General features: G+C 41.2%; 2 protein-coding genes and 1 long non-coding RNA gene across 15 annotated transcripts in view; 2 read left to right on the top strand and 1 right to left on the bottom strand.

Moving 5' to 3' along the window:
• The first annotated feature begins 721 nt into the window (after window positions 1-721).
• The window catches only part of LOC128407415 (uncharacterized), a 107,536-nt gene continuing 82,403 nt past the window's right edge, over window positions 722-25,854 (top strand). The window contains exon 1 of the long non-coding RNA XR_008328784.1: window positions 722-1,064. This is a non-coding gene — a long non-coding RNA (uncharacterized LOC128407415). The remainder of the gene's footprint in view (window positions 1,065-25,854) is intronic.
• LUC7L3 (LUC7 like 3 pre-mRNA splicing factor) lies at window positions 1,866-21,995 on the top strand. 11 transcript variants are annotated; one of them, XM_053375742.1, is made up of 13 exons: window positions 1,870-2,105; window positions 6,009-6,075; window positions 7,770-7,809; window positions 8,006-8,150; window positions 9,456-9,533; window positions 9,612-9,716; window positions 10,878-11,039; window positions 12,431-12,708; window positions 13,545-13,705; window positions 19,539-19,893; window positions 20,208-20,363; window positions 20,666-20,766; window positions 21,332-21,995. In XM_053375742.1, the coding sequence occupies exons 1-10, from the start codon at window positions 2,007-2,009 to the stop codon at window positions 19,697-19,699; spliced, it is 1,296 nt and encodes a 431-aa protein (XP_053231717.1). In that variant the 5' UTR covers window positions 1,870-2,006; the 3' UTR covers window positions 19,700-19,893; window positions 20,208-20,363; window positions 20,666-20,766; window positions 21,332-21,995. The 11 variants fall into 11 exon arrangements, with proteins under 11 accessions (XP_053231725.1, XP_053231722.1, XP_053231723.1 ...); XM_053375750.1 differs by having other exon boundaries at window positions 1,866-2,105; window positions 19,539-19,679; window positions 19,785-20,766; XM_053375745.1 differs by lacking the exon at window positions 20,208-20,363 and having other exon boundaries at window positions 19,539-19,732.
• Window positions 23,143-25,854, bottom strand: part of LOC128407412 (ankyrin repeat domain-containing protein 40-like) — an 81,262-nt gene continuing 78,550 nt past the window's right edge. For 2 of the 3 annotated variants that reach the window (XM_053375753.1, XM_053375752.1), the window contains exons 4-5: window positions 25,150-25,325; window positions 23,143-23,364 (exon numbers count right to left, since the gene is read on the bottom strand). In XM_053375753.1, coding sequence (XP_053231728.1) covers window positions 23,221-23,364; window positions 25,150-25,325 — 320 coding nt within the window. In that variant the 3' untranslated portion in view covers window positions 23,143-23,220. Of the gene's footprint in view, window positions 23,365-24,794; window positions 24,919-25,149; window positions 25,326-25,854 lie in introns of all 3 variants that reach the window. The other variant, XR_008328783.1, reaches the window with a different exon arrangement.

Here is a 25,854-nt window from a genome sequence, read left to right as displayed (position 1 = left end):
TTGCATAATAAAAGTTCACATTGATTGATCCAGAAGCAAACACTTGCCCAGACCTAACAGACATTTTACAACTAAAATAAAACGCTTCGAACCCTGGGAATACTAAGAAATTTACTTGGAATGGGTGGGATTCTCTATGAAAAAAATCTGTGTGTTTTTTTCACAGGTACGTAGATATGATAGGCAGAGAAGCCCTTAGAGAACAAAAGGTTGGCAAACAAGGGGCCAAACATGACTTCCCTTCTGTATCTCCTTCACAAAGTCAAGACAGTACTTGCCTGATGATAGTTCTCTTTTTGGGGAAATTCTGACTTAATTCAGAAGTATATCCCATTATGCTCAGGACTAGTGTTTAGGATTGCAGTCTGAGTCTCATGTACTCAGCCTCAGGTGTCAGATGTTTTAGAAACAAAAACTGGCCATGTTTTATAAAGTGATTGTATTATGATTCTGTCTCACAGCATGAGACTATTTTTTTTTAAGTACTCCTTGTCAAAGAAGTATTTAATTCTTTTGTATTATTGAGCTGTGGGGTAACACCTACGCACTGCCTTTCCCATTGGGGTTCTAATAGTAACAGGTGCAGGACTATTTTTGAAGGTTCGTTAAGCAAATGTGGGACCAGAGGATTATTTAAAACAAAGCTGAATACGTAGAACCATTGTTTGTGTATTGAGGCTCTGAGAGGCTTGGGTAACGGGATTTCGATTTTATAGTTTGTATAGGTCAGGGGTCTGCAACCCGCAGCTCCGGAGCCGCATGTGGCTCTTTTACACCTTTGCCGCGGCTCCGGGGCGGATACTAGCGAGGGGAGGAGGCGCATTGTGCGCCCCGACACTCCCCACTGTGGCGGAAGCTGTACTGGCTGTGACGTCGCATGAGGGCGGTGCGTGCGTTAGTCACGCACCGTCCCGACGTCACCTTCCCGCCCGCTGTCAGATCGCGGCTCCGGAGATATATTTGTTTTAAATGTTGCAATGGTTTTGCGGCTCCCAGTTTTTTTTTCTTCGGAAACGGGTCCAAGTGGCTCTTTTTGTCTTAAAGGTTGCAGACCCCTGGTATAGGTGGAAGGGACCACAAAAGTCATCTTTTGCTCAAACCCATGACCTAGATCATGGGTAGGCAAGCTAAGGCCCAGGGGCCGGATCCGGCCCAATCACCTTCTAAATCCAGCCCACGGATGGTCTGGGAATCAGCATGTTTTTACATGAGTAGAATGTGTGCTTTTATTTAAAATGCATCTCTGGGTTGTGGGGCATAGGAATTCATTCATTTTTTTCAAAAAAAAAAAATAGTCCGGCCCCCCACAAGATCTGAGGGACAGTGGACTGGCCCCCTGCTGAAAAAGTTTGCTGACCCCTGACCTAGATTAAGATTCTCCTGTTCCACCCACTAAGCTATCTCCTCTATTTGTCACTTTTTTATTTTCTTTCAGAAACGAAAACTCAAGTGGCTTACAAAAAAAAGAGAGACTTAAAATACAGCAGTGTTGTATATAGAAGAGCAGATCAAGTCATTTCAAAAATTTATTTCGCGAATTCTATGAAGAGGTTGCAAAATCATGGGCATTTCTATCCAAAAGAGGGGATGCTCTGTGCAAAATTGAAGGCTGCTCGGTCTTGAAGGCGGAGGACACTCTCTTTTATAACGGGCTGCTCTAGTCAGGAGTAACTGTCAGCTTGCGCCTTCGCAATCCAAGAGGAAAAGAAGGCTGCGCAGGTGCACCTCCCACGACTCCCTCCCCCGCGCCCCCAGGCGAGACCCGCGCGCAGGCGAGCACCAGGCCTGGGCCACAGGACCCTGGGCGGTTGCGCGAGATCTGCGCGGTGCATTGTGGGGGACGCCCTGGGCTTGAGAGTGCCGCCATTTTGTCTCTGTCACTCTCGTCAGCGGCGCGGTTTGGGTGTTATTGAAGGAGGGGGGGGCGGGCGGAGGCGGCGGCGGCGGGAAGGAAAGAAAGCGCTGGAGGCCGCGGCGGAGAGGCCGGACTTGACGAGCGGGGCATCATGATTTCGGCCGCCCAGCTTCTGGACGAGCTTATGGGCCGGGACAGGAACCTGGCCCCGGATGAAAAGCGCAGCAACGTGCGGTGGGACCACGATAGCGTGAGTATGGCCGAGACGGGGCCTCCTCCTCTATCGCCGGCCCTCGCTTGGTCGAGGCCCTTTTGCGCGCGCTTTGGGGGGCGGAGGTAAAGTGGAGGGGAGGGGGAAGATGGGCCAGTTAACAGGACGAGGAACAGGTTTACCTGGCGGAGGCCCTAAAATGGGGAGGAGGAGGAGCCCCTCCGCTATTAACTGCTAGAATAGCTTGCAGGCAAAGAGGTGAAGGCACCTTAGGGTCCTGCGCAGCGGGTAGCGGGCGCGATGGGCAGGGAGGCTCGAAAAGGCTTTGCGGGAGGAAAACGGGGTTTCGTTTCGCAGCCTTGGGGGTTGAAGGACAAACAAGGAAAGGTTGCACCCCCGTTATGTTCACGCCGAGGATTTGTGGTTGAAGCGAACAAGAGCTAAACCTCTGGATCTGGGGCATCTGCCTTTGGGGGGGCGCACGGAGAGGGAGATTTGAGGCCTTTGGGGAGGGCGAGGCACCCGCTGCTCTAATAAAGGGCCTACCGATCCTGTACGTAGTCTCAACTCTTTTTTAAGGTGTGATGCTTTTAAGATCGCTTGTTCCACCGCCTTCTAATACGAAGCACAGCTGCCTACGAGAGAGTGTTAACAACCGGAAAGCATTTCAGTACTACTATCTGGCGAAGTGAATAAGGCTGCAAAATACAGGCACAGCAGAAAACTAAAACGAGCGGGGGACGAAATAAACTCGAACATTGATCTAGCCAAAGGTCTGCCAAAACACAAATTTAAAGTATTGTGTGAGGGCTTGGAGATAAGCAACACCTGGGGCAGGATGTTCTAACATATGAGTGCTGCAGTCAAAGGTCCTGCCACCTGTTCCCACCAACTGTGCTTCAAATGAGGGCCACACATGGGCAAGAGTCTCAGCACTTGACTTAGTAACTGACTGTATTTTAGGAGAGGAACTGGCCCTTTGGGTAATGGTAGTTGTATCTGGGAAATGACTGGCACCTAGTGATATACAGGAAGAGGTAATATGATTCCCACATCTTCCCCACTCAGAAATCAAAGTGCTGCATTTTGTACCAGCTGCAGTTTTCAGACTGTTGTTCAAAGGCAGCCCCACAAACTCTAATTGCCCAGCCTGAATGTAGCTAAACCATTTGTGGTTGTAGCCAGGTCTACCTTATCCACAAACAGTGCTGTGATTACACCAGCCAAAACCAAGCAATCCCACTGTTGGCCACCATCACATCTTATAATCAGAAGCAACACTGCTAAAATGCAAATTTTGCATTTGTAAAGAATGCCAGACAATTCCTGCAGACTTTGCAGGAATTAGGGATTTGTGACCATTGAGTTTCTCCAGAGGCTTTGCTTCTTAACTCCTGACAGCAGTGAACGTTCATTTACATTGAAAGAGTACATTTTCCCCTTTAGCAGCCAACATACAGTACACACAGTTTTTGCTATCTCTACACATAAAGAGCTGTTGATTTCATAATGTCAAGAAGCATTTTGCTCCTTTGTTATGACATTGCCTTAGGAAACTCTGGGCAGGCTGCCTAAAACGTGTTGGAGTCACACTCCTTCTGAAGGAGCAGGTACCTAACTTGAGGGTGTTTCTAGATCCATTACTATCACTTGAGGCTCAAGTGGCCTTGATGGCTTTGAGCAATGGCTCAGCTGCATCACCTTTTGGACAGGAACAACCTAACTTCTGGTGTCTAAGCTCTGATGATCTTAAGTTGGACTACTGCAATGTGTTACACAAGCAACTCCCCACGTTGGCGGAACATGTGTACTGTAAGCCCACCCCTTTCAGCCCCCTTTCAGGGCCACAGTGTGCATGTCGGCGATCACACACCAATCAAACACATGCAAAATTGTTGTTGTCTGTGCATTGAAGATGTTTCTGCAACTGGTGCAGAATTTAGAGGCCAGATTGTTGACTGGGACAGAACTGTCTGAACATATAACTGATTTTGGCATGACTGCACTGGCTATCAGTTTCTGGACTCAATTCAGAGTGCTGGTTTTGACCTTTAAAGCCATATGTAGTTGAGGACCACAGTACCTCAAGAACCACTGCTCCCCTGAAGCCTGCAGTCCTCATATGAGACCCTTCGTTGTGTGCCCCCCTCCACAGGATATTTGGAGGGTGTAGTATGCTCTTCCCCGAGATGCACGCCTGGCACCATTTTTATCTTATTTTTAGGCTCCAGGCAAATACTTTTCTCTTTACCTTGCCTCTGGTTCCTTAATTTGAAAGGTGGCATTGTGGCCTCTTTTAGTGGGGTGGGATCAGTAACTCCTCATCCGTTGTATCTGTTTAGCTGTATTTTTAGATTGTTGTTGGATGTTCTTAATTGTTTTTAATGTAAGTTGCTAAGGGTCGCTCTTTGAGAAAGGCAACTCACTGATATAACCAAAATATAAATTGAATAACCTCTGTGCAGTTGGGAAAACTTTTCTGATTTCCACATGCTAGAACCTAGTGTTTAGGAAATTTCCAGAGAAATGTACCAATATCTTCCTCAAATATCGGCACTACACGTGGGCAATCTGTCATCTGCAGACATTCTTTCACTGGCCCCCGTGTTTATAGAAGCTGTTTAAAGATGGCACAAAGAAAGTGTTCCTTGACCCCCCCCCCCGAAGTGGCTCACATAGTAGATGCGTTTCTTTAGCGATATATTGAAAAGGTGTTATTTCCTGCTCACTTACAGAGCAATCCATTACATATCTACTCTGCAGTAAGTCTCACTAAGTTCACTGGTGTGAGAGAGCAAACCTAGCCAGACAGATACACCAGCATAGTTAAGCTGCAGCCTATCAGTTCTAGGCTGGAGGTGGGGCAAGGTTGGAGGACAGTGTAAACATTTGTTTTCTGCCTTTCCATTGGCTCCTGTGTGATGAATTTTAGTGGCACCTATATTTTGGTGGCATGCTGTGGAGGTGGAACCAGTGAATGAAAGGATTTAATATGCAGTGTAAATGTGTTGATCCCTCACCTTGTCCCTGACATACACTCTTTTTGCCCATTATGCCAACATAACTTCCGCTGGCTTATTTTATGCCAAGATGAGTCATTTGCTCAGTTTAAGTCCAGGATAGGGTAATATTCCACATCCTAATTTCTCTCAGATGGTGCGTTTAGGAGTTAGGATTGCATTGCTGTCTACTGAGGAACATAGGAAGCTGCCTTATACTGAGTCAGACCATTGCCTACACTGACTTGCAGTGACTGTCCCTGATTTCAAAACTGAATTCAGCCTCACCTAGAAGGGCTGGGGATTGAACCTGGAACCTCTATGCAAAGAAGATGTTCTGCCCCTGAGCTACGTTACTGTAGGATTGCAGCCTCAGGTGCTTCCATACATGGTTTAAATGAGAAGAACTGAGATCAAGTTGCTAGTTTCTTTACTTTTTATGACACCAGAACCCCAAAATACAGCATCTTGTGTTTGGATGTAGACAATTCCAGCAACTGGTATTCAGTAGCATCGCTGCCTCTGACTTTGGAGGCAGAGCATAAGTCATCAACAGCTCTTGACTGAAATTCTTCAACAGTGTCTTGTATATAGGTTTTTACTTAATTTACTTGCTAGCCATAGGAAACCAGGAATTGATGCAGGTAGGTGAAAAGTTGTTGGAGAAATGACAGATTGTGCTATTCCTCTTCTGACAGCCCTCTAAAAGGGCTTGAAGAAATGAGTCAGTACTCATCCATACTGTAAAGCTTACCTAGATGGTTTGTGCTTAGGATATTTTAAATGCAGCCAAAATTAGCACAGGTTGGTTTAAAAAGAGAGAGAAAGAAAGAAAGAGAATTGGAACTGGGACAAGAGCAAATTACTTAATTCTCTTACAGCTTTGTGTCTGTCTAAATTTGATGTGTAAGGAAAGTAACTTAAGTTTCTTCTTCTCAATCAGGTTTGTAAATATTACCTTTGTGGGTTTTGTCCAGCTGAATTATTCACAAATACCCGTTCTGACTTAGGTAAGTGCCTTTGGTTTTTTCCCTTATATTATAGCAAATGTCAAGGTCATGGATCGAAGCTGCTGTGAATAAATGTTTTCTTTGTTTACCTCCTATATGTATGGATGGAGACAGACAGACACACACACACACTGTCACAAAATCATCTCATTAAGATGACCAAAAATCTTAGATTTGCATAAGTTCAGAGCCATTAATGTGAATTTTCCAGAAAATTTTGCTTTAGAAAGTTTTCCAAAAGAAATTCATATGCTGTTTAGGGTAATTTGCCTTGGAACATTTTCTGGTGCTCTAGAGAGTGATGTAATTGGTATCTTTATTTTATTTGAAATTAGTAAATAGAGCAAAAGAAAACTGCAAAGCTTACCTAATGTTCTCTACATTCATTGCAGTTGGGATCTGTTCATTGTTTCTAATGAGCTTATAAAACAGAAAATTTTCAAAAGAAAAATGAAGCACTGGGGAGGAGGGGAACATTTTCAGTTACTAGAAAATGTTCTGCCTCACATTCCTATTCATAGCAGATTGGGTTACATTCTAGGGCCCCCATGTGCATAAGCGAAAATCGTGTAAGTGGGGAGCCCCCTCTAAAAAGCCTATAAAAACTTGTTTTTTCCTGCTCTCCAGTTCTATCCACACAACTCTCTTCAACTAGAGTCAAAGCTCGGGGGCTAGTTGAAGGATGCATGGAAAAGCAGTAGCAGCTCCTTAAGAGCTCTGAGGACTCTAGCTCTCCTGCCATTTCCCAGTTTGAATCTACAGTATCTGTCTATTTTCTGGTGGCACCTGTATACACAGCTGTGTGTGAGTCAATTGCGCTTAAGTGGACGGACGCCTGTATATGGCTTCTGTCAAAGAATCAAAATGCAAACTTCCAGGTTCTTGCAAAAACCCTTTAGCAATAGTTTCCCAATCTTTCCATCATTTATGGCCTTACTCCATAGCTAACTATATACTGTCAGCTTTAGTTCTGTCATGCTCTAGTTCACATTTCAGATCCAACGGCAGTGTTCCTAAGACTTCCACTAGCGTTCTGATTTTTAATGTGGATCATACCAAAATTGTACCAGGACAATATCACAGATATTCATGGGTGTGTATTTTAAAGATGTGCCACCAACAAGGTTTGGAATTGTTGTAGCATTCTAAATTGATAGGTAAGATCTCTTCAGTACATTCTTTCTCTGGAACTCTTTGCCTCGACAGTCGTGGACTTCTGTATTCCAGAGGTTCATAACCACTCTTTATTAGTTCAGTAAATGTTGCAGGGGTGTGATGCGCTTGTTCTTGTGCTGTCACTGATTCCATTCAAACTTTGAAAAAACAAATATGTAGCCAAGTACAGTTGAATCTTCATAGAAATATATTGCTTCACTTTCCTTAGGCATGCAAATCTGTACCCTACCTCACCCCATTTTGTCTCTGAGCAAATGACTCTTGATTTTAAACCTTAGCCCTGCTCTGGTGTGTCGGTGGAATATTGATCAGGTTACAGTCATTCTGGTACTATGCCAGCCTAATGGCAATATGCTAGAAAGTCATTTAGAACTGTTAGTACTGTTGTGGAAAGGCACCCCAGTTTTAATCTTTACATTAGTTTGGTTAAAAACTGTTGAACTTTATCCAGGTCTTTGTTGGCATAGTGTTATCAGAAAGTCATTTGGATGTATCATCATTATTGCTTTTATTTCTAGGTCCTTGTGAGAAAATTCATGATGAAAACCTCAGAAAACAGTGAGTGTGTTAGTAGTTATAATTAATAAGAAGCTAATAAATATAATTAAGCACTAATGCAAGCATTTAAATGAGGTTTTAAAAAATCCTCAGTTAAAATTTCACGAGGTGGATAGCGTATAGTCTTTCGTTAGGTAATATGGAGATGACCTTTATCTGAAGTTTAATGTAATCATTTCTTTTTTAACATTGTCAGGTATGAGAAGAGTTCTCGATTCATGAAAGTAGGCTATGAAAGAGACTTCCTTCGGTATTTACAGAGCTTGCTTGCAGAGGTGGAACGCCGAATTCGAAGAGGTCATGCACGTTTAGCATTGTCTCAGACTCAACAGGCTTCAGGTGTAAGTACAAAAGCAGAGGGCACGTTAAACATATATGGTCTTTTGGGTGATATCCTTTTGCAGAACTGTTTACAGAACATATTTTCCTCTCTCCCTTGCACTTCTGTAATGTGCCCCAAATCTACTCTAGTGTGGGAGCCTGCAGAGGGGAGGGGAAGAGGAGCAGTCTCATTGCACATGCGGATGCCCATTTATGTGATGTTGGATACCACCCTTTGTATTTTCTTATAAGTGTTCTTTAAAGTAGAATAGATACACATACTTGACCAGGAGTTTGAATTACCGGTCTTAACTGTGTTTCTCAATGTATATACGGTTCACTTACTGCTTTATAAGTTTCTTAAAACTGAACAAACACAAGAATAGCAGGATACAACATAAGCCACACTTGGATGAAACGAATATATGTGCTGTTTGAAGCTAACTTTTGAACTCTTCAGAATCGAGTTTCTAAATGTGTACTGTTGCTCTGGTGGTTAAGAGATAACTGAGTGGTAGGTGGAAGCCACAGTGTGGAGGGTGAAAGCTTAGCTTTCAGAATTTCCAGAAAGGGACCCTGCAAGTGCAGAACCCATATTTGGGACTGCACAGAGACCATGTACAACAGAGGTGGACAACCTCCAGTCCATGGATGAGACTTAGCCTTTCAGGCCTTCCCCTTTGGCCTTGCAGACTTTTGGGGCAAGCCATGTCTACCTGCCCTACATCTGATGTCATCCTATTAACTGTGGGGCTTGCCCATAGCTGCCTTGTGCACCTCCCCAAATCTCTGACAACCAGCTGGTTTTCAGGAGCCTTCAAAGCACTGCACAATGCTAAGTAGGATCACACTCTTCACATCAGCTGCTGCAAAGGGGGAGCAATCCTTCTGAGTTCAGACTCAATAGGAATCTCTGGTGCACCCATTTCCAACACTAAGTGGGATTCCCCTTACTGCTGGCCCTGCCCTTTTAACCTTTTCTGAGCAAACTTTAATGGCAGGGAGGGGCTTCAGAGAGCAGTTTGGCAAACCATTATCTGAAGCAGTTTCATCCCTCTTAACGTTGCTCTAGCAAGGGATTTTGACAGGTAGACAGGGTCACTCGCCTGTCATATTTGGCCTGTAAGACCACTCTTGATAAGGATCTGGCCCATGGAGCCCAAAAGGTTCTCCACTTCTGATGTAGATGAACTTATTGTGGAATTTTTTCTTCTTACAACTTACTCTTCGATATGAGTTGTGCTGTGGACATGACAAAGCAGAACAGTGTTTTGTTGCACTTGTAACTTTTAGGTGTCTGTTGTCACTTTTATTTTAATACTTAGCAAGCAGCAGGACCTACTGGTAAAAATGAAGAGAAGATTCAAGTATTAACTGACAAGATTGATGTACTTCTACAACAGGTAATTGTCTTGAATCATACAGAAATGTTTATAAAGTTGGATCAAGACATTATACTAACTTTGTTCTCTCTCTATTAGATTGAAGAACTAGGTTCTGAAGGAAAGGTGGAAGAGGCTCAAGGCATGATGAAACTTGTTGAACAGTTAAAAGAGGAAAGAGAGTTGCTAAGATCTACAACTTCGGTAAGTAAGAGTCCTGTTTTTCTCTAAGTCTGGAAGCCCCAACAGAATACAGTCAAATAAACTTGACCTCACAAAAGCCTTATTTTTCCAGCTTGTATTCTTCCAACTTGTTGAATAAATAGTTTCTTTGATTGCCACCAAAATATTTTCATACTTTATTAGTCATTGAGCTTTAACCATGTGTATATGAGATTATAGTGGATGCTTGGGTTGCGAACGTGATCTGTGCAGGATGCATGTTCGCAACCCGCAGCGCTGCGTCTGCGATTTGGTGCTTCTGTGCACGCGCAAAGCACCTAAACCTGGAAGTAAGCCGTTCCAGTACTTCCGGGTTTCGCCGCGTCCGTATCCCGAAAACATGCAACCTGAAGTGTCTGTAACCCAAGGTATGACTGTAATAGCCTGCATAAAGACAGATCAATTTATGGGCCAGAAAAATTGGAGGATTGTTTCTAGTGGCATCGTTTCACTGGTGCAAAGCTCTTTGATCCAGCAGAGGCTTTCAGAAGTAGCAGAACAGGGAGGGGGGGCACTTTTCACTTCTTCCTCCTTCCCCCCCCCCTCAATTGTTCAAGAAGGTAGGGGTGCTTTCAGGATACAACGCTTTATGTTTAGAATAAACATAATGTTTAGAATAAATAATGTTGCTAGAATGTGTCCCTCACTGAGTTAATATCCTCTCAGATACACAGGAATGCAGAAGAGGGAGATCTTGGCCACATCCCTGTTCTTGACCTATTAAGGGATAGAGACCATCTTAGAACTTCAATAAGCCTTTGGAATTGAAATGAACCCAGTAGAATTTTAACACCATGGAAGATTATGACTTGTTTCTTATTATCAGATGGCAGCCTTGGGTTTAGAGGGGTTGTTAAATGCTATATTGTGTGCAGCTGGAATAATATGCTTGTCAGTTGCTTTGCAGATAGAATTGCATGAAGGTCTGTTTTAAAGATGCACCTGCACTTGAATTATGATGCAGTTAGACCAATCTTGTGATCTGCTTTGGGCATGAAATTGTATTTTTATAGCAATTGGTTAGCTGCTTGCATGCCAAGGGGTAGGTTAAGAATTTGAAAAATAAGTTGTATTGTTGCTAGGTAAATAATAAATAAAGTGTTAATGTAACTATCTGTTTTAACAAGTATCTTCTGTTTCCAGACAATTGAGAGCTTTGCAGCTCAGGAAAAGCAGATGGAAGTTTGTGAAGTCTGTGGAGCATTTTTAATCGTAGGAGATGCACAATCCAGGGTAGATGATCACTTGATGGGAAAACAGCATATGGGTTACGCAAAAATTAAAGCTACAGTGGAAGAACTAAAAGTATGTTCAATCTGCATGTATATATAGATCTGTATGTGCTTGGCAATACTGTCAACATATAGCCGGTGTATGTGGTGATGCCACTATAAAAATGATTTTAGAATGTGCCATTATGAACTGAAATACTCAGAACCTTGTGATACCAAGTAGGTGAACTTCTCAGCTTATATTCTTGAATACTACCAACAGATAAAAGTATTGACTTATTGTTATTTTCATCCATGTTACACAAAGGTTAAAGTACATACTGACCTGATTCATACATATCCCTAAGCCAAACCATGGTTAGGCGTGAGCAAGCAAGTATGCAGGTACTTACAGCAAAAATGGCAGTTGCTTCTGGTCTGCTCAGAACTACCAGGACTCATGGTTCATTTTCTTCCAGGCGAATCACAAACCTGGGTTCATGAGTAAACTATGATTTATCACAGAATAAACATGCTTGCTCATGTTTAGTTCTGGTTTGGCTTGGTATTATGTGCAAAGTGGGCCAGTGTCAATTATTATTTATGGGGAATGGGAAAACCAAAAGTTAAACAATATATCAAAATAGCCACCAGCATAGGATGAGAAAGTAATAAGATAAAAATAACTGGATTGATATAGGTGTTTGCAGTTTCGGATCTGTTTACTGAGCTAAGACTGACAGAAGTTGGTATTATTCCACGAGTTTCAGTAAAAAGCATTGACAGTCTTAGAACTGTCCCATACAAAATGTTATATGTTCATGGCACTTCTATGCATAATTTAGGTACATATTATGATAAATGTATCCAGATTTTAACCAACAACTAACAAGTGGTGTCTGAAATGGTTTTACTTGGTTGCTGGCCTATTCTGTGGAGTTTTAAGCACTATACGTACACATAAATGTATACATATAATGCATCCAACTGTAGTTAGCTGAGATTCTAATCTGCCAAATCAAGGTACATTTGAGGACAAGGTGTTCAGTACAATTTTGTTCTTGCATTGAACAGGGTTTTTCAAAAATGTTCTTTGTGTGCAGAGATACAGCCTATTGCTCTGTGGTGGATTGCCATCTGTCATGGATGCATTGTAGGGGGTTGGACTAGATGATCCTTGGGGTTCCTTTCAACTCTACAGTTCTATGATTCTATTTGTATATACGTTATCATTAATGTTACCAGATAATGGAGATGCTTTAAATTTTATCTGAAATAGACTGTTAAAGAGTGTTTCAAATTCATGTCATGGTAGTGAGTATTGCCCTTTCTTGAGAAGCATGAAATCTTCCAGTTGGTTTTGGGTTCGAGCCCCACATTGGGCAAAAGGTTCCTGCATTGCAGGGGAGTTGGACTAGATGATCTTCATGATGCCTTAAAATTCTATGATTCCAGTAACCTTTCTGTAATACTTTCCTTTTTAAGGAAAAATTAAGAAAGAGAACTGAAGAGCCTGAGCGTGATGATCGGTTAAAAAAAGAGAAACTAGAACGTGAAGAGCGAGAGAGGGAACGTGAAAGGGAAGAAAGGGAAAGAAAGCGACGGCGTGAAGAAGAAGAAAAAGAAAAAGAGAGGGCTCGTGATAGAGAGAGACGAAAGAGGAGTCGTTCACGAAGCAGACATTCAAGCAGAACTTCTGACAGGAGGGGTAGTCGGTCAAGGGACCATAAAAGATCAAGAAGCAAGGACAGAAGACGAAGCAGGTACCTGTCTGGGATGGGGCTAAGGACATTAGATTTCTTTGAAGTTAATTGAATAAATTGAAATGGTTGATGAGTGAAGAGAACATCTAAAGGTGTAGACTTTGTATTCCTGAGAAACTGAGGTTTTCAGTACTTAAAATTCCTCAGAAGTACAGTGGTACCCCAGGTTAAGAACTTAATTCGTTCTGGAGGTCTGTTCTTAACCTGAAGCACCTCTTTAGCTAATGGGACCTCCTGCTGCCGCTGCGCCGCCACTGCATGATTTCTGTTCTCATCCTGAAGCAAAGTTCTTAACCCGAGGTAATATTTCTGGGTTAGAAATATTTCTGGTATGTAACTTGAGGTACCACTGTATCTGAAAACTTGGCATAAATAGGATTTAACCAGTTTTGAACAAACTTTGGCTTACATTTCTCAAGGCAGTTTTACACTAAGCACTTTGCAGCAAAACTGTAGTTTATATCAAAGCTTCGTTTAACTGTGAATATGCCTCCCCCCAATTTTGCCGGTCCATATGTGGATGTGTCAAGTTTTTATGTCAAGTTTACTTGTGATAAATTTAGGGAAGTGCTTTAACTATTATTGGGGATAGTCAACTAAATGACTGCATGAGCAGAATGACTTCTGCTTGTGCAATGAGACACTGCCCCCCCCACCTTGTCCGTTCCCCACACCATCCCCAAATCTGCTCCAGAGAGTTGAGGGAACCCCTGGAATATATCTAGGGACATGTGGGGGGGGGAGAATGTCCCATTGTGCAAAGAGAAATCCTTTCATTGGTGGAATGTTCACATTAGCACCAGGTTGAATTCCACCCATTCTTCTTACATTTTTAGGAGTCGAGATCGACGCAGAAGCAGAAGCCATGATAGGTCAGACAGAAAACATAGATCACGTAGCAGGGACAAAAGGCGGTCAAAGAGTCGGGATCGGAAATCTTACAAGCACAGAAGCAAAAGCAGAGAGCGAGAACAAGACAGGAAATCTAAGGAAAAAGGTCAGTTCATATGACTGGTGAAGAATAGTTTTTCTGCAGAGCTGTGCCATGATCTTCCAGTGATTGCTGCCCCCATAGATTCCTTCTGAACTCTTAAATACAAACTTTTAAATACTTGATGCACCTTTCCTTCTCCCTTCCAGTACTGTAGCATATTATATATATAACTCTTAGATTTCAGGTAGATGAGTGTCTCTTGGCTGCATACTACCTCAGTTTTTCTACATCTGTGAACTTAAGTTCAGTTGAGTCTTCTGTTACTGTCTTTAGGTGTGTGTTACCAGGGGTGGGGAAGCAGTAGGCTTGCAGATCTACTTGTTTTTTGCTAGAACTCTTGAGATCCACCAACCAAAGCCTGGTTCACGCTGTGCAATAAACAAAATGAGAATTCAAGCATTCTGATACCAGCTATTTGTTTTGAGTACCAGAAATAAACAGAGCTAATTGCCCTGCCACACACACACACACACACAAAATTCAACAGTATATTCAGAACCATGTTTTTGGTGGTGGTTGTAAAACAACCAGGAGTCAGAAATCCTGATCTGTAAATAACGCAGACATTTACCAATCAATCCTGATCTGCCTTCTGCCCACCCCTCCATTTTGCAGACTCAACAATACTAACAGTAAATTGGTGTGATATTTAGATTGTTCCTGAAGACATGGTGCATAAAGATGGTATGTTCCATGTTCTTACGTACAGTTACAGTTGCTTCCCTTTGGTGAACACTTTTTCTTCAGCCTCTGTGGCTTATTATTCATCCTCGTCTGCATTTCCAACACTTTAGGAATATGAGAGAGCCTAACTAAAGTCTGTTCTTGGCTTGTTATTTATTTTTCAGGTATTAAGTATATATTTTTTAAAATCAGTGCTAATGAGTGTAGTAGTTTTCCTTATTGTGGTGGATACTGCACTGGCTGATTTCTTGCAGATACACTGTTCATATTAGCATGTAATGGTAATCAAGTTTTAGTGCAACATGATGGACTTTAGCAAATTTTGGGCTCATATGCTCTCCTCCTACAAAGCTGAGATAAAGAATTCATAAGCTTCTGCTTTTAGTTAACCAGAGTTTGCCATGTTGTTTGAATATGAAATTGTGGTAAGGACTAACCTTGCTTGGTTTCAACAAGCCAGCTTCAGAAACCACAGTATATCACTCCAGGTGACACATCAGCCACAGTAAGCAAAAGCTTCTGAACTGTTCCTCTTGACCACACAGGAGAGGCGAGCACACAAGTCTGAAGCTCATTGTGAATCATTCCATTGTTTGTTACTTTGTCCACCCAGAAATAACATGAAAGCCCGATCTCTCAAATTAAGAATCCATGTTAGCTTCAATTCCCATTTTTAAATGACATGCACATACATAGCCATGTAATGGGATACTTGCAAAACCTCGAAGGTCAGAGGTACACCTCTTGTCTAAAAGATGTTGGGTAAATTTCTGGCCTCTGGAACAACTTTCAGTGTAGTCTTCTATTGATAATAGGTATGTCTGTTAACCTCTCCCATTTTCAAGCCCATTATCAAAGTAATTTGGGAAATGGCCTGTTTCACCTGGGGTTGTTAGTATACATGCTCCGCCCTAAATTATTTTATTTGATACACTGGAATCTCCCTTCTCAGCATGTGGGTCACTTACACTGCAATCATATGCCTGTCTACTGGGAAGTAAGCCCCAAAGTTAAACTGAGCTTACTCCCAGGTAGGTGTGTAGGATTGCCGCCTTAGTGATGAATATGAATGTTTAGTGTTCTGCATAACGCTTTGTGGTCCCCACATTGCAAGGAAGCCTTTAAAAATGGTCATCAGCAAGCCAGCCTCTCCAAGCCTCACTGCCTCAGTTTTGGATAGTATTTCATAAATCCCTTTAAGGTCTCCTTACTGAATAGAGGCTTGGAGTTTTTTTACTGCTTTATGCATCTTTTGTATGTATAGAATGATGGTCATGAATTAGATATGACTGCCTGTTATTCGCCTCTAGAAATAATCTTCATTTTAGTATGTTGGTTGTGTATTTCTTTTTATTAATGCAAAGTTGAATGAATTCCTGCTCAAGGAAGAATTGTGATTAATAAAAGCAGAGTAATGGGAATGGTACAAATATATGGTTGTGACCCAGTGAGGCAAGTCTGATGCACACAGCTGTGTGTAGGTACTGTTCTAAAATGGGGCATCAGAATAGGCTGCAGAGTCTATTATGGCATTCATTGGTTCTAGAGAAGACAACAGTGACTCGAAATAACAATGTACTTCTTGCATAAATAGTGATCTTATTATCTCCAGGGGGTCTGCCATTTAAACAGTCTTGGACTGCTTCATTCTCTTCTATTCAATGCCTTTTGTCTGGATTTTCAAAGAACTGAGTTTGGGTATAAACTAATAGTTTTGTAGCTTAGTAGAACACTTCACAATTTAATGGTATGCAATGCTAAATAACATTTATCTATACCGGTAACACAGGAAGGTATCTGCCCAGAAGTCATAACCTCCTAGTTTGCATAATATACAGCTCATTTCCCCTTTCCCAGTCACCCTGTAACACTAAAAAGTGGTGTGACTCAACTACACTGCACACGCCAGCTGAGGGTGTGTTTAAATACTATTCTTGCTATTTTTCCACTTTCTTTCCTACAATTCTTTTGGTGTTGTGATTGTGGTTACACTTGGAATTTGACTTCCTTCCATGTCACTTGAGCATTGGTAAAAAAAATTGTTAGTCATTGTTAAGCAGCTGTATTAATGTCTGTCCTCCTTACATGTTCTATATTCTATTCTGTTGCACTTATGAAAGCATGCTTTAAGTTTATTCAGTTAATTACACATAGGACCTTTCTGAAGAAAGCCTCAGTGAAGATAAGAGTACAGATATTCTCAACTGGTCTGGCATTGAGGAACTGGAATTTTAAGCGAATCTTGCTCGTTTCCTTGCATTAAATTGAAGTTTCATAGTGAGAAAACCCCCCAGATCTGAGAGAAACTGAATACAAAATAAAATGTCAGTTCTATTAACTTGACAGTGAAACACTCCACCCCCACCCAACCCCGATTTCTGACCCTATCCAGTGAAACAGTTACGTTTCTCTTAAGCACAGCTAGTCAGTATTTGAACAGATGGCACTGCAGCATTTGTACTGTATGTGTGCCCATTTTATTTCCCTTTTTATGATCAGAAAAGCAATTTTCAAGAAATAGGTAGAAGGATTATACTCCTTGCAGATATTCTATGGGGGTGGGTAACAAATCTTTCAACAAATAGAATTATTCCCTGAGCTCTACTTACCAAATCAAAGATAAAACTACTTTAGCGTAGAGTAGACAAAAAAGTTTTCATAGTATAGCTTCCTATTTTAATTCACAGGCCAATAGGTCAATATTGTTTAACAGTTGCCAAGAAAAACACCTCTCTCCCCCATCTGTCCAAACTCAAAGCAATAAAACACCTTCCGGAGAATCTACATATTTTGCCCATTTAAAGGGCTGTTGAGCTCTATCGTATCTACATAGGACAGAAGATAAGCTTATTGGACTGACAGCTAGTCCTCTGCGGGGCAACAAGACTGCTGTTCCTCAGTGGATCTACATGTGAATCGGCGATACCTAATAAAGCAAAAATTGAAGACTTTCAAAAAGGTCAGTTAGTGCAACCTATCCAGGCAATTATTACGTGGAACAGACACCTCTAAGAGTTCCAAAGTTAAATGGACTTTGCTGACTGGTTTTCTCTCAGCTTCAAATATTGAGTGTTTTCCCTTAGGCAGTGGCTCCTTTGTAGTTCCTCCCCCCTCCCCTTTTTTTCGCTGTTATCTGCATAATCAAGCTGTTCTAAGTTTTCTTGATAAAAGGAATTGAAACTAACTTCAAAATAATCTTTTGCTCTTGCAATAGGCGATAAGTATGCCTTTCCAGAAACTTCACCCATACAGCTTTGACAGTCTCTTCTGTTTGTTCCCTGTTCTTTATTCTTTGCTCTTGCATTAAATACAGCCATTCAAAACATCTAATATACTTTATCTGGATGCTTAAAAAAGAATTTTGGTTCATCATGCTGATGAGAGAAATACCCAAGTGATTTCAGTGTACAGCATACACGTCTTACACTATATGCATGTTATATATAAATAAGTGATTTAATGGGACAAAAACCTGGTAACCATGTCTGATATGGAAACTGCCCACCGTAAAGGGCTATGCATTGAATATAAGAGAAGGACACATGGCTGTCTTAAATTTTTATTTTCTCCAGGTAAACTCATTATTCTGGCTTTACTAATTTTATTGGCAGCCAATCCATTGTCAGATTCTCTTATAGCGCTACCTCAGCCTGATAATGCACTTACACAGATTACTTTCTCTCTTCTTGGCAGTGGTTGGCAAGTAGGGAGACAATCCCCAATCCTGGTGAGGTGATGGGGCATAGCAGGCAAATGAAGGTAAAGGAGGTGGGAATGGGCTCTGGAAAAAGAGTGAGGGAAGAGCAGGCACTACCATTTGAGAATAGTTCTTGAAGCCATGGAGAAAAAGGTTTGGGGAAAATGGGTTCTCAAAAAGATAAGCATGCAGATCTAAAAAAACAGTACAGAATTTAAATGTCCTTAAAACTTCAGGCAGTAATATGCATAGTTGATTCAAATAGCCAAATCAAAATCAGCTCTGTGGTTTGGATCCAGACTTTGCCTTTCCCAGATGAAAGAAACTCCTTCCATCCATATTGTCAGCCGAGTGGGAGGAGAGGTCACGTTCGCCAATTCACCTCTCTGCAGCCCCCAGCCCCACCTCTCATGTTCTTCCATAAGATGTTCCAACCCTCCAGAACAGAGTTAGAGGTGGCGCAGGGTGTTGCATTGAGGAGAAATAATTAAAACCACTCCTTCCTCTGACAGCTGCAGTATCCCCACAAATGAAGTAAGGCCTGGATCTAACCCTATACGTTAAGGTTTGTTACCTAAGATCAATACGTAATCCTGTAGAAATTAAATTGCTCCAAACTGTTCTGTGCATATGCTGTCTGAGAGGTCAAGAATTCAAACATGTTCTGAATACCAATTGCGGGAAACCACAATAGGTAAGAGTGCTCTTGTACTCAAATCCTGCTTGCTGGTTTCCTACAGGCAGCTGTTTGGCCACTGTGAGAACAGGATGCTGGACTAGATGGGTCATTGGCCTGATCCAGCAGGCTCTCCGCCCTGGCCAGCAGATTAGGTGTTGGCATCAGAGGTCAGAGGATGCTGCCAACAGGAGTCAGACCAACAGTCCTTCTTGCTCAGTATTTTCTGACCAGCAGTGGCTCTCCAGCACACCAGACAATAAGTCTTTCCCAGCCTTATTTGGATATGCCAGAGGCTGAAGCTGGGACTTTGTGCATGCAAGGCAGATAGATGCTCTACCACTGAGCTATGGTCCTTCCCCAAATTTGTACATGGTCTTGAGCTAAATTAAGTGATTAAAAGTCGTATACTATGATGAATCTGTAGTTTTAGACACATTTTACACTAGCCTTTACATCAGGTAGTTTTCAGTTAGGTAGCATGTACATGGCTTGTGGGTTTTGACCAGAACTATCAAACAGGTCAGTGACTTTTGCATTGTAATCTTAAGCAGTTCTGCCTCCCCCTCTGTGCTATCCTTTCCCTCTGAACTCAGCAACTCAGTTCTTGTTCTTTCTGGTGGAATATTTCATTCAATATTGGCACTGTAACTTTGATCTCTAGTTTGCAATTTTACAGCCAATTGCTGATGTCTCGGCATATACTTCACCCCTGAAAAGCGTGATACCTTGTGTGTCTTTACTGTGAAGTCCATGGTCAATGTCTTCTTTCATGGCAGAAAAGAGGGGATCTGATGATAAAAAAAGTAGTGTGAAGTCCAGTAGTCGGGAAAAACAGAGTGAAGACACAAGCATGGACTCCAAGGATGGCGATGCTAAGAATGAGGTCAATGGGACCAGTGAAGACATTAAATCTGAAGGTGACACTCAGTCCAATTAAAACTGATCTGATATGACCTCAGATCAGACAGAGGTAAGTGCATTATTTCAAACTTTGATTAGGGCTTTTTGTTACTGTTTAACAGTGCAGCGTAAGTATGTACAGATGAAGATGGAGCTAAGTCAACAAGTAAGAAGAGGTGCTAAAGCAACTTCTGAAGGAAAACACAGTGTAGTCCTGCAAAATCTTTTGAGGTACATTGTTTTGTATCGGCTATTTTGTAGCAGACTCATACCCCCATTAGTGTGCCTCTTGGGAACATATTTGTAATCTAGTCCCTTAGAAGTTAATTATCCTATTTTTTATTTTTAGGGGATTTATTATCTTTTTTAACAATTTGAACTGATTTTGTAATTAAGTCCATATTGTGTTGGTGCATCAGAAACATTTGCTTTAATACTTAATATTAGAGGCACATGTTGGACTATTTTGTTTTTATATAAACTGCTAGTATTTCTTTGTCAAGGATGTTTCTAGTTTTTTTGCTTTGCCTTGCATTCTAATGCAGTTTGTTCTGTAACTCGAGAGCCAGTAGCATTGGATTGATGGAAGTGTAGGGTTTATGAATAATTGCAGCTGACTACCATACCTCACACAGCGTTGGTGTTGTGAGCGGCCCATGAAAAGCCAAATTAAAAATCAAGGATTCAGTCAAACTAAGCAGGTACTCATGCCAGGTACTCCTTTCTCTACCCACATCCATGTTTGAATGCTGTTGCCTGTAATCTTTAAGCTTACTGTTGTGTGTTTTATTTACGAAAAGGAATCTTTGTGCATATATTGTGAAACTGTTAACCTGATATTAACTTGATTGGAATTTTCTTTCAACTGTGTGTAGGGATGCAGTGCTGCCCAGAATTAGATATCTTTATTAAATGCAATAAATACTACATAATAATCGCCTTGTAACATTCAATGCATTTCAAGTCTTTAAGAGGTATGTGTTTATAATTTCCTACTGCGTAGGAGAATTGCCAGGCAGCCATGGCACACAGCAGCATATACTGGCTGATACCAGACTTGGGAGGCAAATGAAAATAAAGGCCAATGTCAGAAACACCCAATAGGTGGCAAGAATGTATATAACCACATTGTTAGGTAAATGAAGCTAATCTTATACATAAATAATTGCCCCATCTTGACCTGTGATTTCTCAGGGTCATAAAACCAGCTGATTGATTGATTTCCTTGCAACATAGTTAATATAGTTTCAGCTTATCTTCTAAGAACCCCTAACCAATTACAGTGCAGGCCTATGCATGCTTATTCAGAAGTAGGTTCCACTGTGTTCATTGGTGCTTACTTCCAAGTAAATGTGCATAGGATTTAAGCCATACAGTGCAATCCTCTGAGCACTAATGTTGCACACCCTCCATTCGTTTCAGTGGTACTTGCATTTGACCTCTGTGCAAGCCTTGTTGGAATACATGGCTTCCCAACAACAGTGGTTGGTGAATTGTGACGTCATGTTTGTCCTTAACTGTCCAATACACAGGGGTGTTAGGTGTAATTTTTATGAGATGATTTTGAGGAGTTAAGCGGGCAGCAAGCAGATGCTGCTTAGGAATGGCAAATGAAAGTAATCTCTGTTCCCGCTATCTGACTCTCTTTTCCCAACATTTTGCGTTATAGGACAACCACGTGACAAGTCTGCGAAGAAGCCTGAAGACTGCTTAATACGAAGATCTGCTTTAAAATGAGGTGAAAGAAAGCTGTAGTGGCATAGAAAAAAAAATTAAAGTTCAGTTAGATTTTTTTAAATAAAAATTAATTCAGGACTGTTGTGACCTCTCAAAATGCAGAGAGAAGTTAATAAGCAAACATGCTACTGAGAATTTTAAGTCCTGTTATCATTTTTTTCCTATAAGACTTTTAAGGTGATAAACCAACATAACCTGAACACATGGCTTGCTCAGTGTTTAATTGCAAGTTTTCATTCTTGAACTTTGAAACACAAGGATAAATGTTTAGTATTTTGTGTGACTCCAACTAAAATAAACCCCATTTTTACAACAAAGCTATACCTGGCTTCTTGATATACCCTAATGGAAATACAGTATCTATGACTTTCTGTTACACATTTGATTGTCATTGAGTGTTTAATATTAAATAGACTTCTTTCCAAATAAATCAAATGTGTTCAAGTTCATTCTTGTCTATCCCCATGCCCCCACCCCAGATCAAAATGAGAGGTTGGGGTATTTCTCTTATCAAAATTTACATAACCAATTACTGTCCCAGTAGTTTCCATAGCTTTTTAAAAAGTGTAAATAAAGATAAAGAGGTAACACTGCAATTTTCATGTGATTGTGTTCTTTCTTGAATATGCGCTAAGATATACAGTTAAGTATAAAAATATTTGTATGTGTTGGCAAAGTCAAACCTGCATAATATTTGAGAGAAGTGAAGTATCAAGTTAGAAGCAAGAATAGGAACAGAAGACCATATAATCCGATACTCCACTCATTTTATGTACCTTAACCCGCCATTTGTATACAGGAAAGCATGTAGAACGCCTTGTCAGCCATAGGAACCAGACAAAAGGAAACTAATAACCTTGTCGCGGTATTTCTCTATGTAATCCAGGCAGCCCAAAGTAACTAAGGGCCTACATCAACTGTTAGAAGACATGTTGGCAAATGCACACAGCTTCATGACAGGTGAATTATGAGGTAGTGCCTAAAGCAAAATTTTAATTAACAGCCACTTTAAAACTCTTGGCTACCCTGTTACAAGTTGATAGTGCAAAAATAAAGCTGCCATTGAAAATTGTTCTTAGGTTCACAGGATAAAGCATCACACAAATACATCGTTTTCTGTTGGTTTGGTTTGCATTACATGCCTTTTTATATAAAACTACAAAAATAGTTTTCTAAATGCATAGATTTGCTTAGTTACCAGCATTGCTATATCATCTTTCAAACTAACGTTACTATGCAACAAGCAATATTCTAGAACAAAAACTGGTAACAGGAAGCACTTGTTTAAACCTGTTTCTCCATTGTTTATCTTCTCAAAACAATTCCGTTTTTACAGCATTATATTATAAAGAGCATAGGACAAGAAAACAGAACTTTTACTTGTTCCTCAGTTCATTTGTCTGTCTTACTGTTACACAGAGAAGGTACCTAGCAGTACTTTTTATATATTAAAAAAAGGACCAGAGACTACGACAACACTAGTTTTTCTGTGGCAATGTTGGCCTGACAACAATGTATAAAATATATTAACTCAATACATATCATTAGGTGCCAGACACCAGTTGACTGAGGGAACAATTGTTATTAGTTTCCCCCACAAAACAGTTTTCCACTTGTGCTTGTTCATTGTATAGGCTACATATGAGACTGCTGAAGTGCTTGAGCAATCCAAGAGCCATCTTTGAGATAGCACCACTCAAGAAATATTAACCAAAGTTAAGAAAAATGCTGCATATAAAAATATTGAATAGTAAACACATCTTGCTTTAATTTTAACGAGAATAAGGTTTTTAGATACCAACTTCCTAGACGTCTTAAACTTCAGTATGTCAACTTTGCCGCTTTAGTGTTATAGCAGGGTCTTTCCATTAGTGTTGCTGAAGCATTTCTGAAAGGAGAACTGATGCTTTTCACCAAAACCAGCTCTAGCTCTTGAAAATCCTGAAGCCTGGCAACATCTTTATCCTTGAATGAAAGACACAAATATCATTAACTGATGAGTTGCAGTAACTTTATAAAATCAGCTTAACAAAGCAGGGTGATAACATGTATTGAGATAACCAGATCAAATACATGTAAAGAACTACTTTTAAGTGTCTCCATTATGAAATAATATTCCTTGTGCCAAGTTGTTGAGTAGGAAGTCATTCCAACAAATCTACATTTATAATGCTAACTCACTTCATTCACAGAACTGCATTAGTATGGTGGGTTGCTAGAGTAATAGCCACAGCATGACCACTTAGTCATTACCATATGTGGGGAGATATACCAGCTTTTATCTGATATAAACATCTTTGCTTGGATCTGGCATTTTTCTGAATGTGCTTGAGGAAGGTGGAGGGAGCCAAATCCTGCTGGTTCCTCTACAGCCCACTGTAAAGTGTCTTATCACTCTGTGTAGCTCAGTTGGTTAGAGCATGGTGCTGATAACACCCTATGGGACAGCTGTGTATTCCTGCATTGCAGGAGGTTGGACTAGATGATCCTTGGGGTACCTTCCAACTATGATTCTATGGAAAGTTGGAAACTCCAACAAGCAGTGTAAAGGGCAAAGCAGGATAGGAATCAGAAACTGCAAACAGCACTTCTTCAGCAGGAGTAGTGTTACATAAAAGAGACATTCTGGATACAACCCCTTGTAAATCTAAAAATGTTTGGCTGTATCCAACAAAGTTGTCCCATTGGCACAGGGATTCTACTTGCACAATGAAACTACCCCTCTCTTCCCCCATGCACCCCAAAATCTGCTCTGCGGGTTCCCCTAACCCTCCAGAGCAGATTTTCAGGAGCATGGTGAGAAAAGAGGAAGTTCTGTTGCACAAAAGGCGGAGTAAAAGCCTCTGCAGGGTCAACTACACCAGCACTGTGAATGTGCTGGCAAAGCAGCACCCAGCAGGACTGAAGACAGCATCTTCTTAGAACCCTAATTAAACATTGGGGCTGGCTCCATAATCTAGGGCCTGGTTCTGAATCAGGTCAGCCCCAGAACAACCTGCGGCTGATCTAGCGCCAGATCAGATGAGGGGGAGGTGTGCACAGCCCTAATTAAAAAGAAGCACCCATTATTCAAGTAGTCCCCTAAAACTCCATATCGGGGTACTCAGCCACAGGATAAATGACTGAATATGCTAAGTGCTTTGACCATTTAAAAGACATGCTGCAAGTATTATACTTTATCTTGTTTATGCTAGATTTTATGTGCAACACATTATCTGTACAACCAAGAAACAAAGATTCTCCCACCTCCTCTTTTAAGTGGTACATACAGTCCAGCAAGAAACTGCATTAAGGTTCTGTAAATTGCATATGTTATTAGAGCCAAACTCTGCATTCTGTTCACTGCTTGAGAGCAGGCTGGCTCTGCATGTTAAAAATTCTGAAGGCTCCCATACCCAAATGCAGAGTGACTTGGAGAGAGGTTCAGCTACACCCACAGGATTGCAGGAGCCACCGGCTGCCTTTCTCCATCAGTTGCTTATCTCTGCTTAGCAGCTACTTTGCCCTAAGGCCGAAGAACTGGGAAGGAGAAGAGGCAAATTTAGTCACTAAGCGTCAAAGAACACCTATGCTAGAGACTGCCTGCTGCCTAAAATTACCGGAAGAAACTAGCAGATAGTTGCCTGTACAAAGCATTATCTCAGGCTACTTTTAAAATTGACCATGTTCTGTTTTGGACACAGATTTATTCTAACATCACTGGTAAGAGTGTCAACATAGGAATACTTGAAGGAAAATGATGGTCCTTACCTTTCTTATCAGTGTATTCGGTAGCTTTCTAACCTTTTCCACTTGTTCAGGATTAATGCCCAATTCATGGCAACTCACTCTGAGCAAATCTTGGTAAGTCAGTTCTTGTCTGTCCAGTTCAATTTCAATGAAGTCATTCTCTTTAGGGTTCTGAACTCTTACTTTAAGTACCAGTTCTATATGTGGAGAGGAAAGAGTATTTTGAAGTTAAATCATCGCCAAAATGCAGAGAAATGGAAATGACAGCCACAAACCCAAATATATATCCTTGGAAATATACCCTACAAATGTTAACAGATGTTTACTAGACCACAGCCTTTATCATTTGTATTTGCTCTTTGTTTGCACAGACTCAAGAGAATCCAGTGTAAGTCAGTAGCAGCAAACTCCCAGTGTAAAGCAGTGGGGCTCTGTCATGAACTCTGCTGTGTTGTGTGGCCACAGATTCTCAGATACATGCATAAGTAATGACTGAATAATAAAGTTGAGAAGTTTAAGGTTGAGAAGAGAACAAACACGTAGAACAAGCAGCTATGGCAATGTTGCTACAGGCAACTGTAGCAAAAAAGTCTACCAGTATGCACACACATGCACTGCAGACAAACAGCCCCGGTCCAATAAAATTACTCAAGGAGATCAGTAAGTGTAGAGTACAATGAAGAAGCAAGTGGAGTGGAGGGCTGTGACAGCTGTATAAAGCTATTA

Source organism: Podarcis raffonei, chromosome 2, assembly GCF_027172205.1.
Source record: "Podarcis raffonei isolate rPodRaf1 chromosome 2, rPodRaf1.pri, whole genome shotgun sequence".
NCBI lineage: Eukaryota > Metazoa > Chordata > Lepidosauria > Squamata > Lacertidae > Podarcis > Podarcis raffonei.
This window is presented reverse-complemented; position numbering and strand designations above follow the sequence as displayed.

Bases quoted from the DNA above. Each gene is read 5' to 3' on its own strand.
- LUC7L3 (XM_053375750.1), top strand. From the start codon at position 2,007: ATGATTTCGGCCGCCCAGCTTCTGGACGAGCTTATGGGCCGGGACAGG. The intron at 2,106-6,008 runs GTGAGTATGGCC...CTTCTCAATCAG, and splicing joins TGCGGTGGGACCACGATAGC to GTTTGTAAATATTACCTTTG. The intron at 19,680-19,784 runs GTGACACTCAGT...ACTGTTTAACAG, and splicing joins TGAAGACATTAAATCTGAAG to TGCAGCGTAAGTATGTACAG.